Source organism: Lipophrys pholis (assembly GCF_963383615.2).
Source record: "Lipophrys pholis genome assembly, chromosome: 8".
Lineage (NCBI taxonomy): Eukaryota > Metazoa > Chordata > Actinopteri > Blenniiformes > Blenniidae > Lipophrys > Lipophrys pholis.
Genome location: NC_137630.1, coordinates 16,496,688 through 16,506,520, shown reverse-complemented (window position 1 = coordinate 16,506,520; position 9,833 = coordinate 16,496,688). Strand labels below are relative to the sequence as shown.

Genomic DNA, 9,833 nt, shown 5'->3' with positions numbered 1-9,833 from the left:
GTCTAAAAGGAATTCAACCCTGTCATACTCTTAATAGGATAAATGACATGTTTGCTCATGAGCGCCTACCACATATTTGTAACTTTTTTTGCAAGGTCTCTGCTCTGTTAGTAAATATTACATTTTAACACAGCGCCGCCCAGGGGCCGCAGACTGAAGAACAACTATCCTCCAACGTGTGTACCCATCCAATATGGCGCCGTATTGATGACGTTCTACTTCCTGGATACGCAGCAACGTACATCAGCGCAAGGTAAACAGGAAATTGCTGTCAAAGCTGAAAACTTGAAACCGGAAACGGTCATAGCTCGCTTTCAAATTAAGTTCTGTGAACCTCATGGGTGGAAAGACGGACTGAACATATCAGCTTATGCACAACTACTGCTAGATTACTCAAAAAGTACTCAGCTGCAACAGTAAGTAGACCTACTGCTCTTTGACCGGAGTGACTCAGCGTGTCTTCTATCCTCCAGCCGCCTTTTTTTCTGACAGTTTGTGTGAGAACCAACACAAAGTGCCACCCCGGGGACGGACTTCACGGCATGTTGTGTTTCTCTGCGGCGGGGCTTCAGTCTGAGTGGTCGCTCCTCGCTGGGGAGTGGGCGTGTCGGAGCCACGTGTACCGGAACTGGAGGCTGACAGCTGGGCTGACTGTGTGGAAGCTCCCGCTAGCTTTTAGCTGCCCGTAAAGCTCACTGCGGTGAACCGACAGCCACACCGGAGCCGCCTCACCGCGACCGCAGCTTCACAGGTCTGTTTGTCCTCAGACGCCTTTTAATTCTATATTTACTGTTTCCACTCGTTGATAACCCTCAGTGTTTATTATCGCCTGTCTGTGTTAGCCACTTAGCTTAGCATCACAGTGTAAGACAAGCCCAAACCTACGTGTTTACGGATATTTCACGTTATTAAATATTTTATTTAGGGATGACATCGTTCAGACCATGTTTATTTAAATGATATAAATACGAATGACTTAGTTTATGGGTAAACGTTATAACCCAATGTGGCGTTCAAAGACGCATCATCAGTCCTAACAGGAGCGTTCAAGGCTAAAAAAAACTAACTTCACCTTATCTAATCTCTGTCCTCCTTTTGGGTGTTGCCCTGTTAACTCGTTTCGGGTCAAAGTGGTATTATTTGATGACTGGCAGAAATGTCATGTTACCTCTTAAGTACTTACAAATAGCCTCACATAATCTTTATGTTAACAATCCGTCCAGTTCTCCAACTACCACAGTGCAAATATGGATTCAATGACCTATCTACTGCCTGAAACGATCCACAAAGACAGGAAATGTATTTGAAATAATGATGAAATAGATTTGTCCAGTCCATCACAGGGCAAAAACAAACTATCACATACAGTCATAAATATATCTATGGGCACCTGATTCTCTGAGCCTGATCTCCCCAGGCAGGTCGATTCAAAGCCCGAAAGATCAGATAGCAAAGGTTTGGTCATATTTCACTTTCAGGGGAACAGACAAAAGTCTCTCACCTGCAGATGTGAAAGTCATGATGAATCAGCAATTGATGGAAATAGTTAAAGGTGCATTTTTCCTGTTAGTCGTACTATATTTATAAAAAATTTTTTTGATTGTTTTTGACTGAATCGGCAAACCTAAAAAAAAGTACGTTTAAAAAAAACCAGAAAGAAGCTGGAAAAATAGCATCTTAACTCCAAATAAAGACATTAAATATTCCCGTTTGTTAAAATGGGCTTTATCCAGAGAAAGGTTATGCCTTCTGAAGCCTGTCCAAGCTGGCATCAGGCCACAGACAGGCTGCAAGCCGGACAGCTCTCCGTTTTTAATCATCTGCTTCTACGTGTCTTTCTCCACAGACAATCATGGCTGTTTGGGGACAACTTTGGTGCAGAAACCTGCTGTCTGCATCTCTGCTTCTCTGCGTCCTGCTTCACACCATCGATGTGCACGCACGGCCGGCCAACATGTCGGCGCTCAAAGAGAAGCCTCAAGCCAGCAAGGACGAGAACGAAATCCTACCCCCGGACCACCTGAACGGGATGAAGTTGGAGCGGGACGGCCACCTCAACAAGGACTTCCATCAGGAGGTTTTCCTGGGGAAAGAGATGGAGGAGTTCGAGGAGGACTCCGAGCCCAGGAGGAACAGGAAGAAGCTGATTGAAATTTTCACCAAGTAAGTCATAGTCGTCGTTCTCTGAATATCATGGGGGAGTGACAGAGAGGGATTCAGTGCAGTGACAGTCCTGTAGAACTCACGGCCCTGAGCAAAAAAATATTATTTTTTAACGTGAGAAGAGTTTGTTCTAACTGAGAGTCTCACTGTAATACACCACTGAAACTGATGACACTGCAAATAACATTGACATATATTAACTAGTATAATATTTAAATTGGGGCTAATGATTATTTTTCTAACAATGTACAGATAATATTTTTCAATCAGTGTATTGATTATTTTTATGAAAACAAATGTTATCGCTCTATTAAAACAACAATACATTTTCTCAAAATATATATCAAATACTTCTAAGAGCTGAAAATGTAACATTTTGTTTTCACTTTTCTTCAAAACAAAGATAATGTTTGCACTGTGGGGTATTAATCTGCAACAAATAGTTGCCCAGTTTTACTGGTAGCTGACGAAGTGTTCCCTCTCCAGATGCTTTTGTATTACTGCTGTGAAACGTCATTTGCACCACATCGTCGGGTTTCTGGATAAAGTTTTCTTTTATAGGACCATGAGCAATTTTCTTTTTTAATTATCTTGTTCTCCACCCAGGCTTTTATTGCTGCTGCCAAACTGACCCTACGTTGCCATCTTTGGCGTGATGCATCGACGTACGTCATTACTAATTTGAAGTGGCCTGAGGTTCAGAGCAAACTTAAAACAACATAAGCTTGTATTTTGTTACATGTATTTAACATTTGTTTCACCAAATGTTTCTGTTGAGTAAAACAACAATTTATAAGCGGACTTATTAAATCATCAAAATGTGGCATTGTGTATTGAGACACAACATGTTCCCTTAGCTTCCTGAAGCCTCTGCTGGAGTGAAGTTAATTGAAAGAAGTCATTGTGGTGATGTGCTGTGTTTTCTGGATCGCAGTGTCTCGGGGTAAATGATATCCACTCGGCCTGGGGTTGGTGTGGTTCGCAGCAGCCTGTGAGATGAAGTCGAGCGCTTGTATGCCAGTGATTTTCCTGACACAGCCTGCTTTTGACCTCGTTTTCATTTTCCAGTTGAATATGTTGTAGTCGTGCTGGTTTTACTTGAAACCACCATATTTTAAAACTGCAGTGTCGCCGAGCACGACTTTTAAAAGAAATGGTGTGAGCGTAGAGTCGTAGCTTGAGGCTTTGACAGTTAAATATCCTTGCACATGAGTAAATACTGCCTGGATTGAGTAACTTAAATAGTGAGGGTGTTTAATTGGTCAGCTGACTTGATTGTGAAGAGAATATTTTTTACTTAATATTCCAACTTTGTTCCTGTAAAACGGTTACAGCTCTAATGCACATAAGAGACGCTAATTCCTTCCATCAACATCCCTGCTTCAGAGTTGACTTCAACAACGATCGCAGTGTGAGCGCCAAGGAGATGCAGCGGTGGATCATGGAGAAGACGGAGGAGCACTTTCAAGAGGCCACGAAAGAGAACAAGAACAGTTTCCGAGCCGTGGATCCGGACGGCGATGGTGAGAGTCCGCTGCCGCTCACAGTGTGGAATCCCTCCTTCCGGAGAATTGCTCATCTGATTCACTGCTTTTCCCTGCAGGCCACGTCACATGGGACGAATATAAGGTCAAATTTCTGGCCAGCAAAGGTTTCAACGAAAAAGAAATTGCAGAGAAAATGAAGAAAAATGAAGATCTGAAGCTGGATGAGGAAAGTAAGTACAAAAATGATGTAACGGTTTATTTAAATTTTTTTGTATTTTGAGCACCATCACAAACGTTTCAATCTGTTTTCTTCTCCTCACCACGACAGCTCAGGAAGTGTTGGAAAGCCTCAAAGATCGCTGGTTCCAGGCTGACAACCCTCCCGCTGACCAGCTGCTGAACGAGGAGGAGTTCCTGTCCTTCCTGCACCCCGAGCACAGCAGAGGAATGCTTAAGTACATGGTGAAGGAGATCGTGCGTGACTTGGGTAGGTCTCACTCAGCCAGGAGTTCCAATATGAGCCTCACTGACTCAAAACTGCAAGAAGTGATGATTGAAAACTTTATGTGCGTCTTCGTCTTCACCTCCACCTCAGATGGGCTCCCTTTTTCTATTCCCGGTTGAATTGAGCTTTCTGCCGCAGCTTTTTTAATTGTCTTTGTTCTTTGTTCGCAGTCTAGAAGCGCACGCTCGCTTTAGTTGTATGCTCATCCAGGTCCTGTAATACCACGTTTGAAATCACTGAGCTCTGCTGCAGCGCAGCTCAGTAATATGAAGGCTCAGACCCAAAAGTGCAAGTATGAGCCTGCCAGTCTAGACTGAGGGCAACAAAAACACACCTATCTTAGGCAGAAGAGCAGAACATGGAACGAGAGGCCCATCTGAGGTAGAGGGAGGGCTCAGAATCGTACACAATCATTCAAGTCAAACATAAATGTAATTACACACATAGTAAACATGTTGCACACTTATAAATATTATAATGTGTGTAGAAATCTAACTGCATTGCAGGAGTTTTGCTGCACAACCACAAGCCTGCTGGCACACATGCAAATCTGTCCAAACACACTTAAATCTCTTTGCACAAAGATCATTACACATCATTTAACATGATACACACAACCACAAGTCATTCTATCCCATGTTGTGTGATTTATAAACTTGTTTGGAGCTGCCTGTTGGATTTCGATGGTACAAAGTCATTTGCCATGAAAATGTTGAGCTGCCACATATTTCTTATCATTGTCCACAAAATGAACACTTATTGTCGAACATTGTGGAGGCCAGACTTCAAAGTTGTTGTGTGATGAAGCAGTTCTAGGTGTTTGAAAGTAATGTCAGCGTCTTCTTTGGAAACGACCTTCAGGGAGCAAAATAGGCGGAATTTTCGATAAGGATGTGTGTGTACTGTGTGGATGCTTTGTCTTAGTTAGGCCATGATGACCTGTTCTCAGGGTTGTTGGGTTTAACGTTGACGGCCTTCAGACTGTATGATTCCTGTCAACATCACAAAGTGGAGCGAACTGCCTGGAAGTGTAGACAAGAGGTCAGACCCGTTACATGGGGTCAACATCTTTTCTTTATCAAAAATAAACATTCTAATCTTAGTTTTCTGTTATTATTAGAGTTAAACTGATGTTAGAAATGGATGTATTTTTGCTGGGCTGGTGATGTTGAAATGATCAATTCAGCTGATTCCACCACTGCAGGACATAAATCAGAAGTTGTTGTTTTTTGTGTGTGTGTGTGTGTGTGTGTGTGTGTGTGTTCTTCTTGCAGACCAGGACGGTGATAAGAAACTGACGCTGTCAGAGTTCATCTCTTTGCCGGTGGGCACCGTGGAGAACCAGCAGGCTCAGGACATCGACGACGACTGGGTCCGAGAGAGGAAGAAGGAGTTCGAGGACGTCATCGATGGAGACCGCGACGGCATTGTAACCATGGAGGAGCTGGAGGTGAATTTAAACCCATCAAACACTCTCTTTTTTTTTTTTTTTTAAATGTTTTTAAATCCCTTATGTTCTAAAAGCTAAATCAAAACGCCGCAGCACATTGAGACTTCTTCAATGTTGGACTCCTAAAAGCACTTTTTATTTCCCCCCTGTAATGTTTGCTTGTAGATCAAGGCGACTCAGGTAAAACAGGCTTGATCCAGTCGAGCAGGAAAATCCAGGAACTGACCTGCAGTTCTCTTCTCAGCTTAAAGAGAAAACAAAAACCAAAAAGGAAAATAATCAAACATCAAGTAGCTAAGTAGTATTCAGACCTCAGTTTTGTCTAATTTTTGTTTTCGGACTCTTAAAAAATAAATAAATAAATTCAATCAAAAAGTTTTGAATCTTCTCAAAGCAAAGTTGAATTTATTTTCACCCTCGACTACATAAATCAGTAACAGTTCCAAAATGTGACCAAAGCTTAAACAACGGAAAACGCACTTTTAAAAAAATCTAAGACCTGTACAAGTCTTGGTCATTTCAAATCAATAGAGATTATTCATAGGAATTTCAAAATAAAATGTGAAGAAGTGATTGGAGTAAAGACAATCTGCATTTTATATATTTAAAATGTAAATAAGTTCAACACTTTTCAGTTTTCAAAATAACAATTGTACTAATAAGAACCACAAAAAAGAAACGCGACATTTGAGCCATATTTCTGTCATTTGATCGTAAAGGAGGAAGGATGAAGTACAAAACCTTTGTAGTCCAACTTATTCAGTTGAAATAAAAAGGGATTTTGTATGTATTATCACATTTACATTATAACACTATATCATAAAGTTGTTGATCATTACATGTGATGACATTATTCCTACATATACTGTATATTAAACATTATACATCGCATTTGTTAGATAATTTACACTAAAATGCATATTTCCCCTCTTTAAAATTTTAAAATACAGGATGTACATGTTTACTATTTACAGACATGAGCAGAGTATTCAGAGTATTACATTTAAATGAATGTAATGGATACAATCTGCACAAATGTGGTTAAACAAGCTGCATAAGAGATGCTCCCTGTGTCGTCAAGGAAACGGGATCTTTCCAAGCTGTGAGACCGCTCTCACTTTTAGTGACTTCAAGTCTTTCTCTCCTTCCCTGCTTATTTGTTTTACCGTCCATCATTTCACACTGGTCTGTTTTTGTTGGCGTGAGCCTGAACTGCCTCTGCTTGGTGCCCCAGGAGTACATGGACCCCATGAACGAGCACAACGCTTTGAACGAGGCCCGGCAGATGATCGCCGTCGCCGACGAGAACCAGAACCACAGCCTGGAGCTGGACGAGATCCTCAGATACAGCGAATACTTCACCGGCAGCAAGCTGATGGATTACGCCAGAAACGTGCACGAGGAGTTCTGAGGAGGGATTTCTCCTCCTCCTCCCCCTCCCCCTCCTCCTCCTCCTCCTCTCCTACACCTGCAGGGACAAGCCTGGGAGGAGAAGGGAGTGCGCGGTGTAATGATAAGATATCCCAGTGTGCAATTCTGTGTTTAAAAGCCTGGCGTCAAGCTCCCCTCCTGCTGCAGACGCCAGTTAATGCTCCCCTTCTTCAGCTCCGGACCGTCGCCAGTCGGCACGCTCCGCCTGTCGTGTGCCAGCGGACAATTCTGACTTTCAAAAGTTTCCCGTAAATCTGAGCAGAGCTGCATCAACTCCAAATTAGTTTAGTGTTTTATTGCGGCGCGTGTGTATATATGAGAACTTTTAGCTTCCGGCTCCCAGTTGGCGACGCAGACAGACCACACAGCGAGGCCAGCTCTTTGTTCTGCAGGGTCCGCACCCCCGCCGGCTTATAGTGTAAATATTTGTGCTTGTTGCATAGCAGAGTGTCAGGGAGAGGGGAACACCTGACACCTGTAACGCGGCTCAACAATGCAACCCAGAAAGAGAGAGAAACAAACACTCAAAGTAGGTTTTACTGCCTCATTCGTCAAAGTCAGGAAGAGATTCTATGGCGTCCGTCCTACCATAACATTTGAAAAGCCACTTTATTAGCATCAAATACGCCAACGTAGCACAGTGTCTTTAAGGATCTTTAACATTGTGTTTGTGTGTTTTTTTTAATTTAGGGAAAGGGAAATAGTAATATATGAGAAGACTTGTGAGATTGTTGACCAACTGAAGGAAAATTCCAGGTGTCATAAATATTGTAAACGATTGCACCTTAATAACATTCAGCAGCTCTCAACATGACAAGTTCATTCAGGGCTTTAAATCACACTACAACAGGGTTTGTTTTTTGTTGTTGTTGCTTTTATTGCCACGTTGATGGGTTTATTTATTCGTCCTGTTTCCTTCGGATCGGCTCCATCTTTAAGCATCACAGACGCACGCTCGTTTTCGGCATCCCCATCTTCGCCAGCTACACTTTTGAATGGCATCATTTAATCCAAATGCATGCGCAGGCAACAGGAGTCGCATTACATTAGAACCTGTGGGAACGTGCAGCGTCCTGTTGCAGCCGCCTCAATCCTCGGTCCGATTGTAACATAAGATTTATGATAAGAGAATGTGACAGCCTTATTAAACTGTACTGCAAATATATTGGTAAACAATAAAGATTTCTATTGAGTGAAGAGCGCCTGGGTTGATGTGGCTACTTTGTGTGTGCAAACGACAGTATTCAAATGAAGGCTTTTCATGTGTGAGCTCTTTCCATGCAAACCAATCGGAGCCCTACACCAGTCCGACTACATATTTGTATATATTGTTTTGTCAAATTCAAAGTTTCAGTTGCAACACCAGTTAAAATCTGATAAACGAAGACATTGCACCTTGTAAAGTAATCTACCATAAACTCCCCTCAGTATTTTGTACAATCTGGACTACATGCCAGTTACTCATCAAGGTGCTAAATTCACAGGGTTATTTTTGCACTGATTTCAGTGCAACCAGTTCGTAAACCAACTTCCACAAGTATGGAAGCAATATCATGTTTGGAACTGCTTTATTGCTACCAAACCTTTAGTCGATCAGGCCCGATAAACTGTTGTTTTGAAGCAAAAAAATGGAATTCTTCATATTCAACCACAACTGATGACTGTTTCCAGCTGCTTTGATGCTTTTGCTGGAACTAAATCGTCGTCATAGAAGTTAAACAAGTACCGAGTCCATTTTTTTATATAGGGAGAAAATATTTTTGCAGAAAAGTATGGAATAAAAGTACTCTGAATAAAAATTCGAGCATAGATACTTGGAAAAATGAGTCCAACACAAGGTACGAGTATTTACTTCCCTCCGAAACCTAAAGCAGCCTGAGAAAACTGCATGGCGATGATATGATTGCAACGTAGACATAATACTTTATGAAACCTCCAGTAATTGAGGGACGACATTTCTACGAGTCCAAAGAAGACGAGTCATTTCTCAATAAACGATATATAGCCGGCTACGTTAATACTGTAAATGAAATAACATCAGCATCATGTGTTCATGAAGACCGGCTAAAATTCTGTGTTGAGAAATGTTCCAGTTTTAACTTCATGGGAAGCATGTTATACATGTACTGGTGTTACAACCCCGCTCTGCTAACAGAAGGACGTAGAAGTAGGAAGTAACAATAACCAGGTGAGTTTGGGTGAACGGAGAGTTTTATTGGTAGTTCTCGGGTTTACCATAATCAAACAGAAGCCCAAAGAAAATAATACAGAGGGCCAATAACTATAATGTTTGATTTAATATAACAAAAAGGCAGCTTCTTCTCTAGAAGGCCTTTAACCAAAGCTCAACTAACACAAATTCAATAAACAAAAGAGCGGCAAAATGGAAAACAAAACCCACTAATTAACAAAACAAAACAGCTGGTACCTTCACCAAACTGTTGGACCATGGGTCCTGTTGACCAAGGTTTAACTCGCACACAGAGTTCAAAAAATCACTTTAACTAGTCCAAACCCACACCAACGTTTTCTCGAGGCAGACCGAGCGGACGCCTCCTGCCTCAAGCCGCCACGAGGAGTCTGCGGGGTTAAATGGCCTCAGCTGGCGGGCGGAGCTGAGCCAATCGGCAGTCATCCTCCAATCAGAGTGCTCCACATCAGGACAGGAGGAGGAGGAAGCCGGTGAGGGGACCTCCCGTCAATCAGCACACTAACAAACACGTACACATACACGAAGGCGAAAAATCATACATTTTGGGAAGCAAGGCAGGACTTTCCACAGGCTTCTGTTCTGCGT

At 42.2% G+C, this 9,833-nt stretch overlaps 1 protein-coding gene across 1 annotated transcript; it reads left to right on the top strand.

Moving 5' to 3' along the window:
* The first annotated feature begins 303 nt into the window (after window positions 1-303).
* Window positions 304-8,243, top strand: sdf4 (stromal cell derived factor 4). The gene is made up of 8 exons (XM_080469050.1): window positions 304-416; window positions 493-751; window positions 1,847-2,163; window positions 3,550-3,686; window positions 3,767-3,880; window positions 3,979-4,137; window positions 5,430-5,605; window positions 6,840-8,243. The coding sequence occupies exons 3-8, from the start codon at window positions 1,853-1,855 to the stop codon at window positions 7,014-7,016; spliced, it is 1,074 nt and encodes a 357-aa protein (XP_080325176.1). The 5' UTR covers window positions 304-416; window positions 493-751; window positions 1,847-1,852; the 3' UTR covers window positions 7,017-8,243.
* Window positions 8,244-9,833: the final 1,590 nt, after the last annotated feature.

Bases quoted from the DNA above. Each gene is read 5' to 3' on its own strand.
- sdf4 (XM_080469050.1), top strand. From the start codon at position 1,853: ATGGCTGTTTGGGGACAACTTTGGTGCAGAAACCTGCTGTCTGCATCT. The intron at 2,164-3,549 runs GTAAGTCATAGT...TCCCTGCTTCAG, and splicing joins CTGATTGAAATTTTCACCAA to AGTTGACTTCAACAACGATC. The intron at 3,881-3,978 runs GTAAGTACAAAA...TCACCACGACAG, and splicing joins TCTGAAGCTGGATGAGGAAA to CTCAGGAAGTGTTGGAAAGC.